At 41.5% G+C, this 26,107-nt stretch overlaps 2 protein-coding genes across 6 annotated transcripts in view; one reads left to right on the forward strand and one right to left on the reverse strand.

The window, feature by feature from the left end:
* LOC124606908 (DNA repair protein RAD51 homolog 4-like) overlaps window positions 1-26,107 on the reverse strand; it is a 204,654-nt gene that overhangs the window by 176,024 nt on the left and 2,523 nt on the right. Inside the window, exon 1 of one of the 3 annotated variants that reach the window (XR_006978748.1) lies at window positions 23,868-24,278. The exons of 1 other annotated variant lie outside the window; for it this stretch is intronic. Coding sequence is in view for 1 of the 2 variants with exons in the window: in XM_047139014.1 (XP_046994970.1) it covers window positions 23,868-24,011 (144 nt within the window). In the remaining variant the exon portion in view is untranslated. Of the gene's footprint in view, window positions 1-23,867; window positions 24,279-26,107 lie in introns of those variants that run through there. One more of the 3 variants, XM_047139014.1, reaches the window with a different exon arrangement.
* LOC124606851 (helicase domino) overlaps window positions 24,349-26,107 on the forward strand; it is a 402,945-nt gene continuing 401,186 nt past the window's right edge. For 2 of the 3 annotated variants that reach the window (XM_047138934.1, XM_047138951.1), the window contains exons 1-2: window positions 24,349-24,555; window positions 24,931-25,121. In XM_047138934.1, coding sequence (XP_046994890.1) covers window positions 24,942-25,121 — 180 coding nt within the window. In that variant the 5' untranslated portion in view covers window positions 24,349-24,555; window positions 24,931-24,941. Of the gene's footprint in view, window positions 25,122-26,107 lie in introns of all 3 variants that reach the window. The other variant, XM_047138941.1, reaches the window with a different exon arrangement.

The raw sequence follows: 26,107 nt of genomic DNA on the forward strand, positions 1-26,107 counted from the left end.
TAGAAGCTCATAACCTGACAATTGTGCAAATCACATCTAATCACGCATTACAGCAGCACTTATGCCACGCAGATCAACTATATCCTCAAGAGACACCATGATCTCTAAGGTGTGCTTGATGCAAAGGTCACCTCCTATGAAACAGTTGCAACACAACACTGTACATTGATCTGCAAGCTACGAATCAAGCTGCCAACAAACAAGCATGTAGATCGCACAGGACCTGCAAGATTCAAATGGTGGAAATTCAAGGATAAGGAAGCTGATATCATAGCCCGAATTACTTTGCCATCAGTTACCACAGTTGAAGAAAGCTGGGAGAAACTGAAAGAATCTGCTCACGAAGCTGCACACGCAACTCTTGGGACAACAAAACCAGGACAATGGAGGATTGATAGAGATACGTGGCTTTGGAATGACACCGTCAAAGATGCAGTACACACAAAGAAACTATTGTATCATGAGTTTCCTGCCGATAAAACACCAGAGTGACAGAATGCATATAGAACAGCCTAAAGAGATGCAAAACAGGTTATAGCAGCAACAAAATCCTCACGTTATGCTTATCTATAAGCAAAACTTGACACACATGAAGGAGAGCGGGACTTATATCGACTCGCTGAAGCAAGACATCGCAATTTGGAAGATGTTCATCGGTTCCACGGAGTCAATGATGAGACCGGTAATTTGCTGTTCGAGTGGAAGAAGGTCAGAGAACAATGGCGCAGCTACTTCAAGAACACCTCAACAGAAATGTTCCCTAATTTTCCAATACCCACAAGCCATGCTGTTGAAGGGCCTGCAAGAGAAACTGCAGTCGAAGAGGTCAAGACTGCTTTGAGGAAAATGAAGTCTGGGAAAGCCACCAGCCCAGATGACATTCCAGCAGAGTTATGGGGTTCTCATCATTGAAAGGCAGCTGAATGGTTAACGGAATTCTTCAACAAGTTCATTGATGAGGGACAAACACCAACTGATTGGCAACGGAGCACCACTGTGTCTATCTTTACGAAGAACACTGCTGAGTGCACCAACTACCGTCCAATTCAACTTCTCTACATCTACATTTATACTCCGCAAGCCACCCAACGGTGTGTGGGGGAGGGCACTTTATGTGCCACTGTCATTACCACCCTTTCCTGTTCCAGTCGTGTAGGGTTTGCGGGAAGAACGACTGCCAGAAAGCCTTCATGTGCGCTCGAATCTCTCTAATTTTACATTCGTATTCTCCTCGGGAAGTATAAGTAGGGGGAAGCAATATACTCAATACCTCATCCAAAAACGGACCCTCTCAAAGCCTGGACAGCAAGCTACATCGCGATGCAGAGCGCCACTCTTGCAGAGTCTGCCACTTGAGTTTGCTAAACATTTCTGTAATGCTATCACACTTACCAAATAACCCTGTGACGAAACGCGCCGCTCTTCTTTGGATCTTCTCTATCTCCTCCGTCAACCCGACCTGGTACGGATCTCACACTGATGAGCAATACTCAAGTATAGGTCGAACGAGTGTTTTGCAAGCCACCTCCTTTGTTGATGGAGTACGTTTTCTAAGGACTCTCTCAATGAATCTCAACCTGGCATCCGCCTTACCAACAATTATTTTTATATGATCATTCCACTTCAAATCATTCCGTACGCATACTCCCAGATATTTTACAGAAGTAACTGCTACCAGTGTTTGTTCCACTATCATATAATCATACAATAAAGGATCCTTCTTTCTATGTATTCGCAATACATTACATTTGTCTATGTTAAGAGTCAGTTGCCACTCCCTGCACCAAGTGCCTACCTGCTGCAGATCTTCCTGCATTTCGCTGTAATTTTCTAATGCTGCAACTTCTCTGTATACTACAGCATCATCCGCAAAAAGATGCATGGAACTTCCGACATGCCACGCCATGAAAATCTTTGCGCATGTTCTGGACCAAAAGATCCATGAGATCATACAGGTTTCCAGAAACCAAGCTGTATTTGTGAAGACTGCAGCACAACTGACACGATTCATGCAGCAAGACTATTAGTTGAGAAACACCATGAGAAAGCCAAGCCGCTGCATCTAGCATTCCTGGATCTCGAAAAGGCCTTTGATTGGGTGCCACACAGTCTCATTTGGCTAGCACTTCAAAAGCATGATGTGCCAGAGCAGCTCATTAACTGGGTGCAGTTACTTTATGCACAGTCAAGAAGTTATGTACGTACAACCTCAGGGCTATCCAAGGACTTCCCCGTCATAGTCGGTGTCCATCAAGGTTCTGCATTATCACCACTTCTGTTCATTCTCATAATGGACACCATGACAGCTGATATGCACCAGCCATTACCATGGACCCTACTTTATGCTGACGATGTGATGCTGGCAGCAGAAAACAAGCTTGATTTGCAGAGCCAAACTAAAAAATGGAGTGACTGGTTGGTGCAACACGGTTTGTGCCTTAATTTGAAGAAAACCAAGTACACGACATCAGACAGACATAAAATGGGAACCATCACGATTAATGCTGAAGATCTGACTCGTGTGAGTACGATTAAGTACCTTGGTTGACGGCCAACTCACCGAAGAGGTCGATACCAGAACTCAGGCAGCCTAGATGAAGTGGCGAACAACAACCGCAGTCACTTGCGACTGCAAGATGAAAGATAATTTAAAATAAAAAAATCTATCGCACTGTCATCCGACCAGTCACCTGGTATGGTTGTGAATGCTGGCTGTCTACAGATGAGACAGAATGTTGCCTAAGTGTAATGGAAATGAAGATGTTAAGTTGGACAGTGGGCCTCACTAAGTTAGATCATATTTCCAATGACAGCGTTAGGAAACAGTTTGGTGTTGCACCAATCAAAGACAGGATGTATGGGAGTTGTCTCTGATGGTTTGGCCATGTTTTACGGGCCGCCAGTGATGACTCTATTGCCAAGGCAGGTTACATACTTGAAGTCATCGGCAGAAGACCGAAAGGACGACCTAAGCAACGTTGGGCTGATGTGATTCACAAAGAACTTAAATGGGTTAACATCCATCCAAATGCAGACCATAATAGAATGAAATGGAGGCATCAGACCCATGTAGTGGACCCCGCAGGCAAGCGGAACAAATGCTGAAGGAGAGGAAGAAGAAGAAGAAGATTTAGTCACTTTTACATGAAACACAACCATAAACAGAATAAGTAATGATGTTATCATGCCATCTTGAGCAATGATTCCATTTATAGTCAGCAATAACTTCACTCACTCATTGTGGTGAAGTACATCCGCGTTGCTGCCACAGGACTTTCTCCAAAGACAACATTCGATTTTTTAATTTCTTACTGACTAGGGAAAACCGGGAAAGCATTTCCATTCAAAATTCAGAAGAATGTTGATAGCATTGATTGTAAAATGTAAATTTTCACAGCCAGAAACATCACAATTAATAACATGTTACGGGCTCTTATACTGTGGTCGAATGGATTTCATCTTAAAACCCAAAATTTTGTCCCTATACGCAGAACACATTTTCAAGTGGTATCATAGCATTGTTGAATGTCCAATTTGCACCTTGGCTCACTACTGACTACAGCAAAACTCCACCTCTGTGCAGTGGTGTGACGTCACATTTTAAATACGCAAGTGCAACTCGCCCTTGTCAACTACTGTCATCTGCTGTTGCTATCATCCCATGGTTGAAGACAGGTACATACCTTCTTCAGCACCGGAATCCAAATTTCATTCAATTTCGTCCCCTCCTCCTTCCTATTGAAATTGCTGGGGTGTTTTGCAATCTCTATGGCCTCTCTGTATAGTCTTCCATGGCATCTGCTTATGACTGCCAGTACTTGAACCCTATCAAAACGAATTTGGTTGTCTACTGGCTGTAAAGCATGTTCCGCAACAACTGACCTGTCAGTCTCCCCTCTTCTGCAATTGACCGTGTGCTCTTCGAGTCTTTTTTGACAGTTCTTTTTATAGTATCCACGTACACATCCCACAAATACACAGAATCCTATAAATTCCAGCTTTTTCCAGCACTTGGCGAATATCCTTGGCTGATTTTAGATGATCTTGTATCTTCCGTGTGGGTGGGTACAGTACCACGATGTCCCCTTTTTCAAGACTTTTCCTATGTGATCAGTCAAGTCCTTAACGAATGGCAGGAAAACTTTCAATTTCACTGATGCTTGTGCATTGCTACCTTTTCTATACGATGGTCCTAACACTTTTTTCACTTCAGCAAACGAATAACCATTCTTGAGGAATGCATTGGTGAAATGCTTTAATTCCACGTGTAGCAGCTGTGGTTCGCAGATTTTTCTTATTCTTTCCATCAATGTTTTTATGACGCCTCGGTTTTCTTGTGGGTGGTGGTTCGAATCCTGATGTAGTAATGATGTGTGTGTGTGTGTGTGTGTGTGTGTGTGTGTGTGTGTGTGTGTGGGGGGGGGGGGGGGGGGGGGGGGGGGGGGGGGGGGTTGGCAAACAGTGTGGCCCAAGCTACCATTTTCTTTCTTGAAAACTAGCACATCAAAAAAAATTTATCTTCCACCTGCCTACTCCTCCTTGGTAAACTAACAGATTGATCCCATTCAGATGTTTGTGAAAATGATTCATTTCCTCCCTGCCATGCCGGCACAAAACAAACATATTATCCACATAATGTAACCAAATATTTGGTTTATTGTTCACAGTTTCCAATGCATGTTCCTCAAATTTTTCCATAAAGAGGTTCGCTACAATCAGGCTTAAAGGGCTCCTGATAGTGACACCATCCATCTGTTTATAGAACTCTTCATTTCTAATAAAATACATAGTTGTGAGGCAAAAACAACGAATTCTTGATATACAAATCCGATCAGCCCACATACGGTCATAATAATATTGTCAAGAACTTGGCATTTGAATAGGTGGGTGAACCAATATCATTCTCTATAGGCCTTAGAGGAACATGTTCCTTGTGCACCTTTGGCAATCCATAAGTCTTGGTGCTATTGCAATTGAATTGAACAGACTTTTCTGAACGCTCTGTTCAATAGAGGACTTCTTTACCAACTGTGTAACAGTTCTAAGAACTTTGTCAGTGGTGTCTCTACTTAGTTTCCTATAGGTTTGCAGATTTAATTTGTCATTAATCTTACTATAATAGTTGGTCACACACATAAGAACAGATGCATTTCCTTGACTGGGGTGAGAATGATAACACTATCATTCTCATTCAGATATTTCATGGCGTTCCTCTCACCCACAGTTAAATTACTTTTTGGAAGCTTTGTGCAAGACAATACTCTTACAGCTCCTATACAAATTTCTTCAGCTGTAACCTTGTCCATGCTACAAATGCCTGCTTGTTCAATGGCTGTTATTTCTTCCGTGGACACAACTCGAGGACTACTGACAAAATTTCTATCTTCGGCACGCACAGATCTCTCATCGTCAGTTATGTATATAAAATAGAGAGTATTTGTACGTCCAGTGTCTCCTCCTAAATCCCTGGAATAATTTGAACCCAATTTGGCACAGGAACAGCAGGTCTGACAAGTATGAGCATGTGGGGTTTACAACCTCCGAGCTCCAATACAAGCAAAAATCTTTTTTTTTTTTTCCTTCTTTTTTTTCAGCCTCTGGCATATAGGCTGTCCTGCATAGCAGGCTTGTTGTGTAGGAAGAGTATTGGCCTGGCCTGCCAACACAAACTTCTTTCCAGCCTACAAGTCAGGGGCAAGAAATGGTTATCCAGGCTCTGACATGTAGGCTGCTCTGCAAGACATGTGTGTTGTATTGGAGTAGCATTGGCCTGCTTTATTGAACTGCTCTGCAGGTGCTCCACCTGCCAATGTGCACAGCTGGGAATATATTGACATGAATACACGAGGGGATGGACTGAGCAAGGCAGAGGAGAAAATGGACAGAGAGGGGAGGAGGGGGAGACGCATGAGGCATGAGGAAGGTGTATGGGGTTGGAGGGCAGGTGGAAAAGGAAGAGGTGCAGGTGGAGATAGAAAGAGAGAGAGAAGAGGAGGATATGATCAAACGGAAGGAGAGGACGATATGGTCAGAGAGAGAGAGAGAGAAGGTGGAGGAAAAGGAAAAAGAGAAAAGAGGAGATGAAGAGTGAGAATGAGAATGAGGATGAGGATGAGTGTGTGTGTGTGTGTGTGTGTGTGTGTGTGTGTGTGTGTGTGTGAGAGAGAGAGAGAGAGAGAGAGAGAGAGAGAGAGAGAGAGAGAGAGATGGGAGGATGAAGTGGACAGCTAGAGGAAGGAAGAGGTTGACTCACAGGGGGAAGAGGATGGTGTGTTCAATATATGTGTCAAACGTATACACAAGCAAAGTTGCAGGAAAAAGGCTAGTTTCATAAATAAATATTCACTTCTCAGCATACAACATGGCTTTAGAAACTGTAAATCTACAATAACAGCAATTTTTGGATTCTTGGATTGTACTTTAAAATCCCTGAATCAATATGAAATAGGAACAGGATTTTCCTACACCTTTCAAAAGTCTTCAATGCACAGGACCATAAAATCTTGCTCAAAAAATTAGAAAGATGAGGTGTAAGATTTGTAGCACATAGGTGTGTTTGCAATATCAACAGCACCTTCACCAACCTCACTTGGCATCCCGGAGGGAAGTGGAGGGTAGACCTGTGAGGGAAGGCAGGTCACCTCCCCTCTTTTGTAATTTGTGAAGTGAAGAGCAAACATTACTCTTTCTACCCCACTACGTCACAAAAAACTTCTACAAGGTGTTTCACAAAGTTATATTGACCTCCTGCTGCTTACCTTATGAATCACTAGTGACACAGTCTGAAGACACTTCTGGGATATGGGGAGGGGTGGTGTTTATTTTCCACAAAGTGAGTTAACACTACACTGAATAAAGATATGAGTTGCTAGGTGGAGTTCTAACACTAACTCAAGAAAAGCTTATAGACAGACTGCATAAATCTCTACAGTCTGTTTTACACAGAGGAAATTGATTCTTATCATCCTGTATGGCAACTGTAGCATTCTTTTAGGAAAAGTGACTTTGTCCACCATGAACGCTGTTCACTTTTCAGTTTACATTTTCTGTCTAGTTATCATCAACCGAATTCATGAGCATATTCAATGAATGCTTCACTTTTGTAGCAGTATAGACAGAGTCTCATAAAATTAGACCATGGGTAACAAAAGTAATTAGGTTGTCTAGCATTAAGAAGAGGAAACTGCATAAGAAGGCAAAAGTTTGTCAAAATCCTGAATTTATTAAATATCTAAGCACAAAACAATAAATAAATAAATAAAATAAAAAATAAATTAAAAAATGACAAAGTAGTTAAACAAGTAAAGCATACTGCAAACAATACATTCATTTTAAATGCAAAAAACAAATCCAATAATGTTTGGTCTGTTATAAGAAGTGAGGCTGGCAGTGAAACAGAGAAAAAATGTCCATCGAAATCAATGATAAATGGTAGGACAGTTACAGATACTAGTATCATACGTGAATCCTTCGGTAATTTCTTCATTAGTAGTAACAAAATTGGTGACTGCCCACCTCCCTGTACTGTTGTTAGTATGGCAGAGAGAAACTGCTCAGGTTTTAAATGTCACCTGTTTCAAGCTATGATGTCATTAAAATTATACTGTCCCTAAATAACTTCAACTCAGTGGGCTGGGATGAGGCTCCTACTAGAATAATAAAATCAGTAATAGTATTGCACATACACTCTTCCACATAATCAACCAGTCTTTTGAAGAGGGATGTTGTCCAGATCAGTTAAAATATGCTGCCAATTCATAGAAACGGCAAACAAGATGAAATGGGATACTATACGACTGTCTAATTGTTACCATTGTTTTTCAAAAACATTTGAAAAAGCTGCATGTGACCAGATAGAAAATTATAATTCAGTCCACAGCATTATTTTATGCAATCAGTACGGATTCAGGAAAGGCTGCAGAGCAACCCATGCAATAGATAAATTGGCCACAAAAGATAGCAATTGTCTTGACAATAGAATGTGTGTATCAAGAATTCTTTGTAATCTTACCAAAGCCTCCGACACTATAACCATGACTGCTTTCTTCAAAAATTGACCAGCTAATGTTTTTAAGAAAAATCTCTTAGTTGGTTGTCATCACAGTTGGCAAACAGAAAACAAAGAGTACTTGTTAATAACAGTGGCAAGCAATTCCTTTGTGATTGGAAACACAATTAGATGTCCCACAAGGCTCAATATTAGGGCCACTACTATTTTTGTATTACATCAATGATATGCCGTGCCAGGTTAAGTCAGATATCATCCTTTATGCAGATGATTCAACAGTGATAGCCTGCTGTAAAACACGCGAAGACTGAATCTGCTGTAGTAAGCAGACACTTGGGAAAGCAGAAGCATGGGTAAAAAATAATTTGAAATTAAACTTTGCAAAAACAGAAATTTTCATTTCACAACAAAACAATCAGCACAATTTAGAAGTGAAATTAGCTATATGGACAAAAAATTGGACACTGAAAGATGTGTCAAATTCCTTGGTGTGTTAACAAGCAAAAATATGTAGTGATCACATAGAAAGCATTGTTAGCTGACTGAAGAGTCTTGTATCTGTCGTGAATGTTTTATCTAGTATCACTAATTTATTAATTAAAAAACTGTATATTACGCATATTTTGTTTCAGTAGTGAAGTATAGCATAATTTTCTGGGGGGTCTGAGAAATCTAATCTCCTCAAAGCCTTTAGACTATAAAAGAAAATCATCAGGGCCATGGTACGAGTTAAAAAGAATCAACATTGCAAACTTCTATTTGAGATTCTCATTTTCACAAAGAGAAACCCACAACTTTTTGAGGATAACTGCTTCCTGTATCAGTATGTGACTAGATGTAGGGCAAGTTACTTGCTACCTAACGATAGACTCAAACTATATGAAAAAACTCCACACTAAATGGGCATGAAATCTGTAAACAAAGTCTGTAAGGGGTAAAATACTGAAGGAGACTTGGAAAAATATGTTAAAAGTAAATGCTTCTATAGTGTAGAAGATTTCTTGAATGATGACCATGTAATACAGTATCTCTCTAAAAGAAACACCACTTACAATAACCATAAATTTTTTCTTAAAAATGATTACCATGTAAAGTAATACATATGTATTGTCACCTTAGGTTAGTTTATTAGTCTGTATGTTCGTCTTACAATTGAAAAGTTACCCCTGTCACAATCTTTGATTGCACAAGGCATGTTATCTGGTAATAAAAGTTTGAATGCCATCCAGCCCCCCCCCCCCCCCCCCAATTCCATACACACTCGGATCACAATTTCTCCCTTAATATGGTTCTACCATTCTTAGGTGTGGTACACATTGAATGTTTGTTCTTAAATCACTTTAATTAACAATAAAAATTAATTTTGTACCATTAAAATACTACTTTTAACAGTCTTTGCTTTTTTCATCCTCTGCAAAGTGGAAAAAATTAGTTCTAGAGAATAAATTATAGCATCTTTTTTTGTAGAAAATTTACTGTAGTTTAATTTTGCAGCGGGCAACATTTTTGCTAAAAGTTGTGACTTTTGAAATATTCAAGAAAACATAAAAAGTACCTACCCCCATAGTTACACTTATCAGTCAGCATTTTTAACAATTACATGATTTTTTTCCCAAATTTTGCTTCATTGTCTGGACTAAGGCAAAGCACACAGAAAATGAAACCAATTCACTGTCTGGTGCACTGGACAGACAACAGAACATCTTCGGACGATTCTAGTGAGAATGGACAACAGACGGAGTGCCTAGAACTGCCCACTAATGGGGAAGGCAGTCAGAATAAATAATGGACTCATTCACACTACTAGCTATGGCATAATCACCTTTGGTAAGCCAACATACACCCACAAGCGACAACATCGGCAAGCACCTGCAAATCAGCAACACTGACTGCATATGCCAGCTGCTATTAAGGCCGACCAACAGGTTACAGCAGGGGAACCAACAAGCTCACACACTAACGCATAAACAAACTGCAAACACTACTGTACACTGTGAATCCAATATATGACCTATTGAACTCTAAAAATTGATGAACCTTACTGTTACAGGTATGCTAACACTGACCAAGAAGCCAACAACGGCATCCAGCTGCAGCAACTGAGTAACACCACTGCACAATGTCAAAGGTATCTGTCTGCATGATATCCACCATTAACAAAGCCTACCTTTGCATGACCTGTCACAGGCAGCAAGAAAACCGCTACTGTTCTTACAACCAGATCCAACTATCGCAGAGGTCTTTTTCCCTTCACTATTTCTTGGCACTTTTTTCCCCTCTGCCCTTCAAACCGCTACCCTTCGTTCAACTTTTGACCCAATCTATTACGAGTATTAATGGTTAGTCATAACCAGACATACACAAACATCGCAGTACCCACATCCTGCAAGACCTCACTTAGTGAAAACTAATCAACATGCAGAGGTGGCAGTAGACCTTTTGTGTTGGCCATCATGCCTGTGTGGACGCAGAGGGGCCCCACCCTATAGGAAAACACTCAACCAGCAAAATATTATGCACAGACAACACCGATATCCAGGCGAACACCCAATATCTCAAAATGTCAAAAGAAGCCTGAAGAATACATCATCATTACTGCTGGTAGCCAACAAAAGTTCCTTAAAGCCCAAGTACTTGTAAGACAGCCTCAGCTGTCTACACAAAAAATAAGTGAAGCAACTGACATTGTGAAGCAGCCTAGCTCTATCAACAGAGAGGATGGCTCAAGGCATTCGGCGTCCTTGTTGCCAGTAGTTGTGAGTGGTACCTTGTGAACAGTCACACCACACAGTGCTGCAATCATCCAAAAAGAGGGGGGAACGGATCAAACTACAAGAGCATCGGTCCCTTGTTCCTAATAAAACAATGCCACAAGTGTGATGATAAAACAGACGAGACATATAACACAAAACAGGAAGAAAGGAAAAACCACAAGAATGAAGGAAAGGCAACGAACACTAAAAGGAACAAAAGAGGACAAGAAAACAACAGAGAGATGCTAGAAACAGAAGAGAGTAAAACAAGAAAGCAGATTAAAGTGGCTGGCTGACCATGAGAATAAAAAGGAAAAGCCAGCCACTCTACAACACATTAAAAAGGTAGGGAGCTGGGAAAGTTGAAAGTCTGCTGAAGAACAGCTAAAATTGGGCAGTCCAGCATGAGGTGGATGACTGTCATTTGGGAGCCACAGTAACACAGAGGTGGGCCCTCACGACGGAGTATGTAACCATGCATTAGCCATGCATGGCCACCAGAGGACAACTGATTCCCTGCGAGAGCACCACATGGAAGACTTCCACATATTCATTGTCTCCTTAATGACATGCAGTTTGTTGTGCGTACTGTTATGCCATTCCGTCTCCCAAAGCCTGAAAACCTTGCAGCATAAGACATAATGCAGGTCAGCTTCGGAGATGCCCATCTCCAGAAGCGGTTTCCATATTGCCTGTTTGGCCAGCCTGTGGGCAAGTTCATTGCCTGGGATTCTGACGTGTCCTGGGGTCCACACGAACACCACCGAATGACGAGACCATTCCAGGGACTCCTGGATAGATGCTACCAGAGATATGGCCGCCAGCTCTGCAGTGAAAACACTGCAGCCATCTGGCAAGGAGTGCTGTTCAATATTTCCTCCATTAACATAAGCAAAGCCTATGTGACCATCAGCCATCAAGCCTTCAGTGTAAACCACGTCAGGCCCTGGAACAAGTCAAGAATCGAGAGGAAGTGACAGCGGAGAGCAGCGGGGTTAACGGAGTCCTTAGGGCCATGCAAAAGGTCCAGACGAAGCTGCAGCAGAGGCGTACACCACCGAGGCATACGTGAATGGACTGCACGTAGAGGTGGTAAAGGGAAGCACTCCAGTTCTGAGAGAAGGGACAGCACGCAAACCGCAATCGTTAGACCCGACCTGGGCCACCGATGCGGGAGATGCACCGCCGCAATTGGAAAAGGAGACGGTAATTCGGATGCTCAGGAGAACTACGAATGTGTGCAGCGTAACTGGCGAACAGTTGTGCAAATCTGATCTGCAATGGAGGGACCCCAGCCTCCACCAGTAGGCTGGTCGCCGGACTTGCCCTAAAAGCTCCAGTCGCTAGTCAAACCCCGCAGTGGTGTAAAGAGTCGAATAAATGCAACGCTGAGGGCGCTGCCGAACCATAAACCACACTCCCATAGTCAGTTTGGGATTGGACAAGGGCTCTGCAGAGCTGCAGCAGTGTAGAGCGATCTGCACCCCAATTGGTGTTGCTCAGGCAACAGAGGGCACTAAGGTGCCGCCAGCGCTTCCACTTAAGCTGATGAAGGTGAGGAACCACATCAATTGAGCATTGAAAACCAGTGCTGAGAATCGATATGTCTCCACTACAGTGAGTGGATCATCATGAAGGTAAAGTTCTGGGTCTGGATGAATGGTACGATGTTGACAGAAGTGCACGACACATGACTTCACGGCTGAAAACTGGAAGCTGTGGGCTAGAGCCCATGACTGCGCCTTGTGGATGGCTCCTTGTAGGCGCTGCTCAACAATACCAGTACTGGAGCGGCAATATGAAATGCAGAAGTCGTCTGCATACAGAGATGGTGAGACAGAGGGCCTGACAGCTGCTGCAAGACTGTTAATGGCCACTAAAAATAGAGAGACACTCAATACAGAGCCCTGTGGGACTCCATTCTCCTGGATATGGATGGAACTATGGGAGGCACCAACTTGGACATGCAAAGTACGAAGCGACAGGAAGTTTTGGATAAAAACTGGGAGTGGGCCCTGGAGACCCCACTCATACAATTTGGCAAGGATAAGATGTTGCCAGGTCGTGTCATATGCTTTACGTAAGTCAAAAAAGACAGCAAGCAGGTGTTGGCATCTGGAAAAGGCTGTTCAGATGGCAGACTCGAGGGACACAAGATTATCAGTGGTAGAGTGACCCTGGCGGAAGCCGCCCGCACACGGGGCCAGTAGGCCACCAGACTCCAAAACCCAATCCAATCGCCAACACACCATACGTTCCAGCAGCTTACAAAGAATGTTGGTGAGGCTGATGGGTCGATAGCTATTCGCATCAAGCAGGTTTTTACAGGGTTTGAGCACCGGATTGGTGGTGCTCTCCCACCCTTGCGATGGAAAGATGCCATCGCACCAGATCTAGTTGAAGATGACAAGGATATGTTGCTTGTAGTCAGATGAGAGACGTTTAATCATCTGGCTGTGGGTCCGATCCAGCCCAAGAGCTGTTGGGGCAATGTGCAAGGGCACTGAGGAGCTCCCACTCTGTAAATGGGACATTATAGGATTCACTGTGGCGTGTAGTGAATGAGAGGACTTTCCCTTCCAGCCACCATTTGAGAGTGTGAAAGGCTGGGGGGTAATTCTCCGATGCAGAGGCTTGAACAAAGTGTTCAGCAATCGCACGCCATTTATGGTAACAATTGTTGGGGTCTGGTAACCAAAAAGACGTTTGATCTTTGCCCAGAATTGGGAAGGTGACTTATGGCACCCAATGATCGAGACATATCTCCCCTCTCCCAACACTCCTGCTTCCATTATTTGATAAGTTGGCGAACACGGGCACGGAGCCGTTTAAAGGTTATGAAGTGCTCCGGAGAAGGGTGCCGCTTATGCCACTGTAGAGCTCGCCGACACTCCTTAATTGCTTCAGCGACTACAACGACCACCAAGGGACTGCCTTATGCGGGGGGCACCCTAAAGAGCGAGGGATCAAGTTTTCTGCTGCAGAAACAATTGTTGTAGTCACCTGCTCAATCATAACATCAGTGTTACTGTGTGGGAGAGATTCAACGGTAACAGCAGAGGTGAAAGTTTCCCAGTCCGCCTTGTTTAAAGCCCATCTGGGCAGGTGTCCATGGGCCTGATGCTGAGGTAGTGACAGGACGATGGGGAAATGGTCACTAGCACACAGGTCGTCATGTACTCTCCAGTGGATAGATGGGAGAAGTCCTGGACTGAAAATTGATAAATCAGTGGCTGAGTAACTGCCATGAGCCACACTGAAATGTGTGGCAGCCCCAGTATTTAAGAGGCAGAGGTTGAACTGAGAAAGTAAAGTTTCGACATCTCTGCCTTGGCCAGTAAGCACGGTGCCACCCCACAGGGGGCTATGGGCATTAAAATCTCCCAAAAGTAGGAAAGGTTTAGGGAGTTGATCAACCAGTGCAGCTAATACATTCAGGGGTACTGCACCATCTGGAGGAATATACACATTGCAGACAGTTATTTTCTGTGTTGTCCTTATTCTGGCAGCCACAGCTTCAAGAGGGGTTTGAAGGGGCACAATGTCACTACAGGCTGAGTTTAGGGCATAAACACAAACTCCACCTGACACTCGATTATAGTCACTACGGTACCTGTAATGTCCCTTATAGTCACGGAGGGCAGGGGTCCGCACTGCTGGGAACCAGGTTTCCTGGAGGGCAATGCAGATAGCAGGTGTAAAGCTTAACAGTTGCCATAGCTCATCCAGGCGGTAGAGAAAACTGCCGCAATTCCACTGGAGGGTGAAGTCATCGTGACACTGGGAAGGCATGGAACATTCAATGAGGCAGTTTACACCTCAGAATCACTGCTACCACTGGCTTTTTGCCTGAGCACTCTATATCCATTGTGTCTGAGAGTCGAGCGAGATCTAGGTCCTCAGTGGATGCCAGAATCTTCATCCCTCACACACACAGCTTGTAGGTAGCAGTGGTGTAGGTGCCACTGCAATTTCCTTGGTCTTAGGGGTCTTCTTTTGGATTTATCTCACTGTTCCTTGGGTTCCCCTGGCTGGGGGGACTTCACTGGCTCAGTCTCCGGGACTGAGGATGAGCGTGAATCCATATGATAAGCTGTCTTTAAGCTCTTAAACCACTGGTGGGTGCCATCTTTCCCACAAGCAGAAACCTGGGAAGGGAATGACCCAAGGGACCTCTTCCTAGCAAGAGAAGTCAAAGAAGAGTCACTCTTCTCTGGCTTACAAGTGGGGATGGATGTCGCCGATGGTGCTCTCTGCAGCTGATACAGATGGGAGGCGGGGCACATGGATTATTGGGATGTGATGGGCATCCACAATCTTGACATGTGACTCTGGAAGTACAGCGGGTAGACATATGGCCGAACTTCCAGCACTTAAAGCACCGCATCGGGGGAGGGATATAGGGCTTTGCATCACAGCGGTAGACCATCACCTTGACCTTCCCGGGCAATGTATCACCCTTGAAGACCAAGATGAAGGCACCAGTGGCAACCTGATTATCCCTCGAACCCCGGAGGACACGCCAGACAAAATGTACACCTTGCCGCTCTAAGTTGGCGTGCAGCTCATCGTCAGACTGCAAAAGAAGGTCCCAGTGAAATATGATACCCTGGACCATATTTAAGTTCTTATGGGGCAGGATGGTTATAGAAACATCCCCCAGTTTGTCACAAACGAGTAACGCCCGTGACTGGGCAGAGAATGCTGTTTTGATCAAGACTAACCCAGATCTCATTTCGGACAATCCCTCCACCTCCCCAATCTTGTCCTCTAAATGCTCAACAAAAAACTGAGGCTTCATCGTCATGAAAGATTCCCCAGCAGCTCTGGAACATACATAGTAACAGGGCAAATAAGATATGCTGCCATCCTTAGCCTGATGTTCCACCCATGGTGTGGCCAGGGAGGGTAACGATTTGGGATCGTACTTCTGTCCCCACGGGCGCCACCCAGTTGCAGCAAAGGCCACCTGGCAGGATGGCCATTGCCGGGAGTCCCGATGCCCCAGGGGGATGGGCATCTACCCCTTCGCATACGTGGGGAGTTAACGGCACAGGCATCATCACATCAGCAGAGGGCTAGAGCCAACTGGGTACATGGTGGCCCCACCACAACGGACTGGATACCGCGCTGGGTATCAGGTGCAAAGATGTCCATGGTCATCGTCAACACAGAAAGTGACACCCAGGAAGGTGTCCTCACCTAAGAGATGGAGAATGAGCGCGACTGAAATGCAATGACGAGAAAGTGGGCTAAAGATCTCAATGCACGATGGACACGATGCACCATGTAAGGCACCCTTCCCCAATTGGCTCGCTCTTCGGGAAAATTTTGAAGAATGGAGGTCAAACCCTACAGAGGACCATCACATAACGGCCAAAATGTGTGAAACTCCTTTTATTTGCCTCTTACGACAGGCAGGAATACCTCAGGCCTATTCTTACTCCCACTGGGGGGGGGGGGGCTTTAAAGTGCTCCAGATGGTGCAGAACTGGTGACAGGCAGTCATGTGACCCTACTCTGCTGACGCAAGACTGAACTGTGAAGTGATGTGTTCATGCACCAGTCAGTTGTATGGAATTACTACAGTAAGATGGGTCAACTTGGAGATATGACAGAATAATAGAAAGGAGCTACGGTGTTTGGAATGACCCATGACCACACTGTGAGACAAGTTGCCCAATTTGTTGGTGTTGATGCATCAATGTGGACTATGCAACGTGTCTACGAGTATGGTATACCACTCACAGCCGTGAATATGATATGACACAGTGATTATAAAAACACCCTAACTGATAGGGACTGGAAGACAAATGTTACACACTGCCAATGACAGTCTGTTTCAAACCTGACAGGAATTCCTACTGTAAGTAAATGCAGTTTCATCTCAACCGCTTCTGGGCAAACATGGTAAAGGAAACTGAATGCAATGAACATGAAGTCAGGTACCTTGGAAAAAGCCATTGCTCACAGTGGCGTATCAGGCTGTATATCTTCAATAGGCCAAACAACACAGAAACTGGACATTAGCTAATGAGGCACTTAGTGTGGTCCAGTGAATGACGCAAGGCATCAAGTGCATTCACAACCCAAAGAGGCATTTGACCCACAGTGTGTGAAGGGTGTAGTTCATTTTTCAAACAGCTTACGGGAATTCAGCCAGGTAACATTAACAGCGACTGCTGATATTCCGGCAGGAGCGCCCCCCCCCCCCCCCCATTTTCAAGGCAAACTGCAAGGGACAGGCGCTGTACAGGCAAATTTAAAACCTCAGTTCTTGGACTAATGCAGAAAAGATAACACACACACTGAACACTAGTGCCACCCAAGATGACCAAAGTCAAAGTTATCATAGTGAGACTACGAACTAGCAGGTGAGGTAACATTGACTACATCCCTCTGTTTTTTGACAAGGGAGAGAGCAGGATTTCAAACATAGTTTAAACAAAAACTTTGGTCATCTTTGGTGGCACTAGTGTTCAGTGTATGTGTGTGTGTGTGTGTGATCTTTCCTGCATTAGTCCAAAAACTGAGGTTTTAAATTTGCCTGTACATCGACTGTCCGTTGCAGTTTGCCTCAAAAATGGCGGGGTGTGCTCCCGCTGAAATATCAGCGGTTGCTGTTAATATTACCTGGCTGAATTCCCGTAAGTTGTTTCAAAATTGTATATGCCAGGAGAAACTCAGGTCTCACGGTGTAGTTCATTGATTAATTGCTCTACTTTCTAATGGTTCAGTATTACCATATAGCACAAATTGTACAAGAGCTATTGAACAAATCAAAATTAGCATACAATTACATTTACTATCTGCAAAAAAGAAATGAAAGCATGTAGGCACATATAATGTAACTTTACCAGTAATTGTTAAGGACATGTCAAAATGAGGAAACAGTAATATATAACATCAGCAAACTAAGTAGGCAAATTAAAATTACATATGTATTCTTACAGTCGGAGTTCATCAGCAATTGTTTAAGGAACATTTATTTCTGCATATTCAGAAATTCTTTTACAGAATAGATACATTGCTTTATTAGAAATGCCTTTAAGTTTTGTTTTCAGTATGGGATATGTGGTGGCAATTTTTATTTCCTCTGGTACCTGATTGCGTAGTAAGACGTCAATGTTAACCATGATCCTCTGATAGGGTGATGTTCTGGAATATATTTGATAACCCTCTGTACAGTACCATCTTCATTTTTTATGTACTAGCTGAATGAAACTGTAGTCTATGTTTGTATGAAACATCTCTCAGAATCGAAATTGGCAGCTCCAGACAGCAATTTGTTGTTTCAGAAACAGTTTGGAAACAAACATCTGAATCACTATTTTAAATGTGTCAACTAGTTTCATATGTTATGCCACTTTAGATTTTGTCTTAGCATGATTGAGAAATTAGTGCTCTAGAATTTATGGGAAAGTTTTCAACATAGCTCTGGTTATAGTTCTCAGAAATATTTCAAGTAAAGATACCTACTGGTGCCTAACCTCTGACATTTGAAGGATCTTGGAAGAAGAAGGTATCCAGAGCCATAATTTGCAGCCAAGAAGTCCTCATTTTATGAACTATAGCAACATTGTGAAATGGACAGATGGAAACAATTGATTACAGAACCTAAAAACAGGTTATACTTTCCAGCCAGTTACTGACATTGACAAAGTTCACAAACTGTACTGAGAAGTAAAACTGATTATTTTATTAAAGTATCTTAATCACTTTAAAAAAATACTGTTTTCCTTTGAAGGATAAAACATACAAGTCAAATCAGAAAGATACATCGAAACAGATCACAACAAATTATGGTGAGATTAAGAAAGTTCACAACTTCAAGTACCTCAGGGAGATGAAGCAGGCAACAGGGAAAGAAACATATGAACAGAGAAATCAAAACAAAACTAGAGCCTTCTGGAAGACTGGAAACATCTTCAACAAATCTCGTACATCACATAACATAAAAGTGACACATTGCAGCATCGTCATCAAGCCCAAAGCATTATATCTATCAGAAATGTTGGTCACAGAGCACAAAGGTACCTTGGGCCTAATAAGACAAGATAATGATACAGACTGCAGAGTAAACAAGAGACCAAACAGATATATCTGTTTAGAATCTTGCTTAATGAGCAGCTCCCATAAACACACAATCCGCTTAATGAGCAAAACAAACTGTAAAAAAATGACTCGCTTTGTGTTTAGTACATACTACAGTATGGGCTTAGCACTCCTCCTGCTACCATCTTAGTGCAGCTTGTGGTCTCAACATTTTTCTAAACTTATGTTCACACATTGTTTTCTTGTGTGTAAATTTTAATAGCCTTCGTAGAAATGTACCCGAAGATAAAGCTGTAAGAAGACAATCACAAGAGAAAGAAAATGACCTCATAAATGAAATGTAAAAATTACTGAAAAATGCGAACGTGGTGTGAGTGTTGCTGATTTAGCACACACATACAATCGATCTATATCAACTATTTGCACTATCCTCAAGAACAAGGACAAAGTAAGGAGATAGATGCTTCAAAGAGAGTGACAAGGGCATCTAAACAACAGTTTCATATTCTGGACGATATTGAAAGATTGCTCCTTATATGGAGAAATGAAAAGCAATTGTGAGGTGACACTATTAATGAGATCATCATTTGGAGAAGGTGGGGATGATTTTTGCCAACCTCGTTAAGAAGATGCCAGGATCATCAGCTGCCAAAGAAATGTTTAAAGGAAGCCATGGATGGTTTGCGAAGTTTAAGAGAAGAACCACCATCTACGGCATCGTGAGGCACAGAGAAGCAGCCAGCTCTGACACAAAGGCAACAGAGAACTTCATCAGCAATTTCAAGATGCTCAGATTCTGCAGGTTATTTGACACAACAGGTTTTTAATTATGACAAGATGGGTCTAATCTGGAAAAATGATGATGAAGCATACCTTAATAACAGCAGAGGCGAATGCACTGCCCAGTTACAAGCCAATGAAAGACTGTCTTATACTGCTATTCTGCACCAGCGCAAGCAGCAATTTGAATATTAAACTGCTGCTTGTTTACCATTCAGAAACTCCAGGAGCCTTCAAGAAGTATAAAGTCCAGAAGAGCAGGTTAAATGTGATGTGGAGGTCCAACAAGAAGGCTTGAATGACATGTGATCTTCATTTGTGATTGAATCAATGAAGTGTTTGGTACTTTAGTGAAAAAATATTTGCTTGAGATGAATCTGCCACTCCAGGCCTACAGGACCCCCTCCTTGAAGAATTTCAATACATCAATATCCAATTTTTCCTCTCAACACCATTCTGTTGCTCCAGCCTAAGGACCAGCAGACTATTTCTAACTTTAAGAAGCTCTACACTAAAGCCCTCTTCGAGCACTGCTTTGAGTTGACTGAAGCTACCAATCTCACTCTCAGAGAGTTTTGGAAATTTCACTTAAACATCATTGCCAGCACAAAGATGACTGAAAAGGCATGGGAAAGTGTTACCAAGATAACTCTCACTTCTGCTTGGAAGAAGTTTTCGCTAGAGAGCATTGTCGAATATGACTGAGGCATTTGATTCAGTACCTTTGGGGCATGTAGTCAACAAGATTGGCCCTCTGGCCAAGAGCATGGGACCAGAAGTAGATAACAATGATATCGATGAAATTGTGGAAGTTCACAACAGCCAAGAAATGACCATCAAACAGCTTATGGAGTTGCAGTGTGTTTCATAGCAGGAAGATGGGGAGAGGAATTCTTAAGAAGAAGAAGAAGAAGAAGAAGAAGAAGAAGAGGAGGAGGAGGATATGCTAATCTTCTGGTGCAATAAGACGAATGCCGAAAGCATGGGAATCAGTTGCATCGTACACTGAAAATCATTGCCCCAATAAAGCAGTGGCTGTGTGTGCTAAAAATTTATTTGATGATAATGCTCTGTCGCATTTTTGCCAAGTGTTGAAGTGTCAGCAGAAACAAATGACTATAGATAGCATCCTAGTAAAAAAGAATTAATTATGTATTGTGAATAATAAACTACATAGTTTAATATGTATAACTTTCTTTGGATAAATGGCATGAATAAGATGACACTTTAGCACTTTTTCTTCATGCAACACAACACTGTATTTTACATTAATTTATATGAGATAAATTGTTTTGCATAACAAGTGTTTTGCACTATGAGTAAGATTCTGGAATGAATTATACTCGCCATGCGAAGTTCCACTGTATAACATAGTACATGACATGATGAAACATCAACTGAAATGTTATGGGCATATCAAAAGGATGCCAGACACTCAAACTAAACAGATCTTGTAGTACACAGAAAGCATTTATAACATAACCTGGATCAATGAAGGTGCAGATCAGGAGCATGTAGAAGAACTATGGCTCAGCTTTAAAATAATAGTTGACCACACTCTGGATAGATATGCACCCAATAAAACAGTTCATAATAGGAGGGAACCTCTATAATATACAGTCACTGGAGAAACACACATTACATAATAGACGTAAAACAAAGTGTAGGGCTACAGATAGAAAGATGTTGAATGAAACACATTTGGCTGTCAAGAGAGCAAGCAATTTGTGATGCCTTCAATGACTACCATAACATAATACTGCCAAATGACAGTTCACAAAATCCAGTAATGAGACAGGAACTGAAATTGAGGGTAGCAAAGCACAAGCTGAATGCTTAACTCCATTTTCAAATGTTCCTTTACAAAGGAAAACCCAGCAGAATTGCCCCAACTTAATCCTCGTACCACTGAAAAGATGAAGGAACAAGTATTAGAGTCAAAGGTGCTGGGAAACAGCTGAAATCATTAAAACTGAACATAGCTCCAGGCTTCGATAGAATCCCTGTCAGATTCTACACTGAATTTGCAGCTGAGTTAGCCCCTCTTCTAACTATAATCTACTGTAGATCCCTCAAACAAAAAAGTTCTTGGAAAAAGACACAGGTCAGACCCATCTACAACAAGGGTAGTAAAAGTGATCCATAAATTACCATCAAATATTCTTGACATAAATTTGTTGTAGACTCTTAGAAAATATTCTAAGCTCAAATACAAGGAGATATCTTGAACAGAATGACCTCCTCAATGCCAACCAGCATGGATTTTGAAAACATCGATAATGTGAAACCCAACCTGTGCTTTTCTCACTTGGCATACTGAAAGCTTTGGATCAAGACAACCAGGTAGATTCAGTGTTTCTTGATTTCTGAAAAGTATTTGACTCAGTGCTGCACCTATCCTTATTGTCAACACTATGATCATAAGGGGTATCAAGTGAAATTTGTGACTGGATTGAGGACTTCTCACTAGGGAGGACACAATGTGTTATCTTGGATGGAAAGTCATTGTCAGATGTAGAAGTAACTTCGGGTACGCCCAGGGAAGTGCATTCAGATATTTGCTGTTCATGTTGTGTATTAACAAACTTGCAGGCAAAATCAATAGCAAAATCAGGTTTTTTGCAGATGATAGTTATCTATAATGAAGTACTATCTGAAAGAAGCAGCATAAATATTCAGTCAGATCTTGATAAGATTTCAATGTGGTGCAGAGACTGGCAACTTCCCCCAAATGTTAAGAAAGATAAAATTTTGCACTTCATAAAACGAAAAACCATAGTATTCTACAACTATAATATCAGAGTTACTGTTGGAATTGGCCGAGTCATGCAAATACCTGGATGAAACATTTTGTAGGCAAATGAAATTGAATGATCTCAGGTAGGTTCAGTCGTGTGTAAAGCAGGTGGTAGATTTCGGTTTATGGGTAGAATACTGGGGAAGTGTAATCAGTCTACAAAATGGATTGCTTACAAATTACTTGTGCAATCAATCCTAGAAGATTGCTCAAGTGTGTGGGACCGGTACCAGATAGAACTAAAAGGGAATACTGACCATATAAAGAGAAGGACCATGAATGGTCGGAGTATGTCACCGAGATACTGAATGAACTGAACTACATACCACTCAGACAGGAATTGTGAGGATAAGATCAGAATAATTATTGCACTCCTAGAGGCAGTCAAAGGGTCATTCTTACTGTGCTCTAAACGTGAATGAAACAGGAAGAAACCCTAGTAACTGGTACAATGGGACATAACCTCTGCTATGCAGCCAACAGTGGCTTGAAGAGTATAGCCGTAGATGTAGGGCGAGAAACCTGAATGATGGTGTCATAACAAACTTAGATATACAAGGCACACAAATATTCACTCACAAAATACTGAAGTGGAAATTCAGCCAAGAGGTCAAGAAATTCAAGACCAGAACAACTTTGCCAGCTGACAGCAAGAAAATCCATAATGAGAAGATGAAAGAAGCTGGCACATTTAGTGCCCTGTATGTGTATAATAATAATAATAATAATAATAATAATAATAAAGATAGTTTAATAAGTAGTCAGATGCATTTCTATGTACCTGATGCCCAACAAACAGTGTTCTAGGTGATGAAATTCTCTTCAGATTCAGCACTGTCAAGCACTCTGAGCCGAGTACTTCCACATGACAGTCAGACCCAACACTGACTGATAGGCAATCAGCTAAAAGCTTGTAGATTTTTAACCCCTTAACGAGGGTAGAAGCTCAAGAAAATTTTATCAGTATATATCGTTGTGAAATTGTGCATTCATATGTAGTGTTCTAAGTGAATTGTTATCTCCTTATAATCACTGCATAAATATTACATTGACACTACAGAACTACTTATTGCAAAACCTTTCAACATAGAAGAAAAACAGCAATGAAATCAAATCCCTAACCACACCCCCAAAAGTGAAGCAATAATTATACTTATAAAAATGATTTCTGCAGAATAGCTTCAAAGGCCATTTGGTATAATGGAATAAACTGTTGCAGATATAATCCTTCTAACATATGTTAACCTAAAAATTAAAGAAGAACCCGCATATATTAACTATTTGCACAGGCACTGTAAAATAATGGAATATGATAGTTTTTCTGGCAATATTGTTATTCTTGTATATAGACACTTGTACATGCAAATCTCTCTTCTGACACAGTGTGAAATCATTTAGCCTTGCAGTATATGACAAAAAACTCAAAAACTCGATTTTTAAAAAATCTTATTAAGAAAATGGTTAAGTACCCCACCTTAAAACTTATTTTCAGAAGAGCAGCCAAATATTCCGGTTCTTGCTCGAGGAATTCAAGTACAGTACATATTTTCCTTTGATTTAATGTTTTTAATATGCTATCAGTTAATAAATGTGATAACCGCTTGTTTAATCTCGGCATTACAATAAATAAACACAAAAAAACAAATCCTACTTCATTCAATTCTTTGAGGTTCTTTAACAATTCTTCAGTTGTTATGCATATATATACATTTCCCTATAGTACCGCAAAACGAACGATATTCAGTGACACAAGAAATATCTAAACATCTTCGTTTCCTTCACCAGTTTACATTAACCGCGGACAATTTTAATGTTGTTCTGACAAAGTTCCCACTTCGCAGTACTTCCTTTTCAACAATTGGCACTCCCGTCGAGTTTACACAGAAGACAAGCGTCTACGGCTGCGCCCCTAGTGAATAAATGGTGAACCAAAAAACCCAGAGTAGTATGTTGCTGTTAGCAGAATTTGTCGCCATGTTGAGAGCGGGCGTTGCGTATTTGGATTAAAATGTTTGAAATGACCATTAAATCCTTAGCAATACCTGCTGTTCTCGGCTCAGGTCGTGAAACTAAAACACTAATTTAATATTACTAAGCGAAAATATGCAATACTTCGTGGACGATGTGTACAATAAGCAACAAAACATAGTGCTAACATAATGGTGAGTTAAAGGGGGAAGGAAGGAAATACCAATATGGCGGTTAGACGGACTCGATTTCTCTTTGTGTTCACGGAAATATCTAAAAATCGAAAAAGCGCTTGCAACTAAATCTCACTGTTTTGTTAGATCACTAAAATTATTTAATGAAATTTAGGCAGTCAGTTTATTAATATAATTTCATTTTACAGTACTTAATACATCATGGTTGTATTACCACGATATTAGGTTATGTGAATGTTTTTATAAATTAACAAAACAACAAATGCTTTGTGGCAGTGGTGTTTACAAATACTCCAGTGTTTTTCTCTTATATAATGAATTTAACATGAATTGTGTGTTGTGTGCACTTTGTTGTAACACACCTTGGACAACCAGGAAACTGGAAGATGAGTGATCATCAAGGTGGGGTGGGACCACAACCGCCCTCGCACTCACTTAATGTGGGACCCGGACAAACAGTGAGATTACAACAAGTTTTAACTACGGGAACGACACAGAATTTGAATGTGTTATCGTCGAGGGGCCAGCAGTTCGTCATCACCTCACAAGTCCCAGGATTGACACAGGTAATTAGTGCTGATATGAGTGAACACTGTTTGTACACAGTGTACCGCATTATTGCCAAATAAGGTTTCTGCAATTTCCCAAGTCTGATGTGTTGACGGAGGACATTTAAACGACTGCAAACAATTTTTATCTTAAGCTAGAATCAAGCCGAGAAGGTATAAAAGCCGGTAACGAAGTGAATCTAAATGGTTCTCGGTTTCAGAGCACTGAACATTTATTAAAGTATAAGTATCTGTAAATAGTATACTTGAGTGACTTACGTTCCAGTGAATATCTCAGAAAAATTCAAGTTGTATCACGCAGCAATGCTGGTTGACATAGTTTTGACTGATGATAGACTTAGGAGTCTTGTGTATGTTGGAAATATAAACAAAGTTTTTGAGCGTCAAGATAAATAGCACCAAAGAGAATTTTTGTACCACTTATTTATGCTGGAAACTGGCAGATACAGAGAATAGCAACATGGTAACATATTACACGATTTATTTCGTTTTTGAGGTGTTGCTATTTTGTGTGTTTTGGAGAACGATGGTAACGCACACAAAAAGACGGAACTAATTATTGTTTTTATTTTGTGATGAAGTGTTTTGTGAAGAAGAAATGAAAACTTGTTGCATTGCAAATAACTGGACACACACACACACACACAACACAAATGGAAATAGATAACTTGTTACATATTAATATTTATTTTTATTGTTAGTTAGAATGCTTACTGTTGTTTAGAGGTGCTTATATTTTGCACTTGTTACACTACAAAAGAACTTTGTTAAATGTGCTTTAGAAAATCTATAACGGAGTGCTGGGAGAGCTTTCATCATACCTTTTATCAAAGTTATAGTTAGTGTGGTTCTGGCACCTATAAAAGATATTTTACAGAAATTTTAAAGTGTAATATGGGCCTTAATGGACTACCCATACATGACATTTTAAATCCAGCTACTCCTTTCACTTGTTCAGGCACACAGAGTGAACAAATAAGTAT

Source organism: Schistocerca americana, chromosome 1, assembly GCF_021461395.2.
Source record: "Schistocerca americana isolate TAMUIC-IGC-003095 chromosome 1, iqSchAmer2.1, whole genome shotgun sequence".
Lineage (NCBI taxonomy): Eukaryota > Metazoa > Arthropoda > Insecta > Orthoptera > Acrididae > Schistocerca > Schistocerca americana.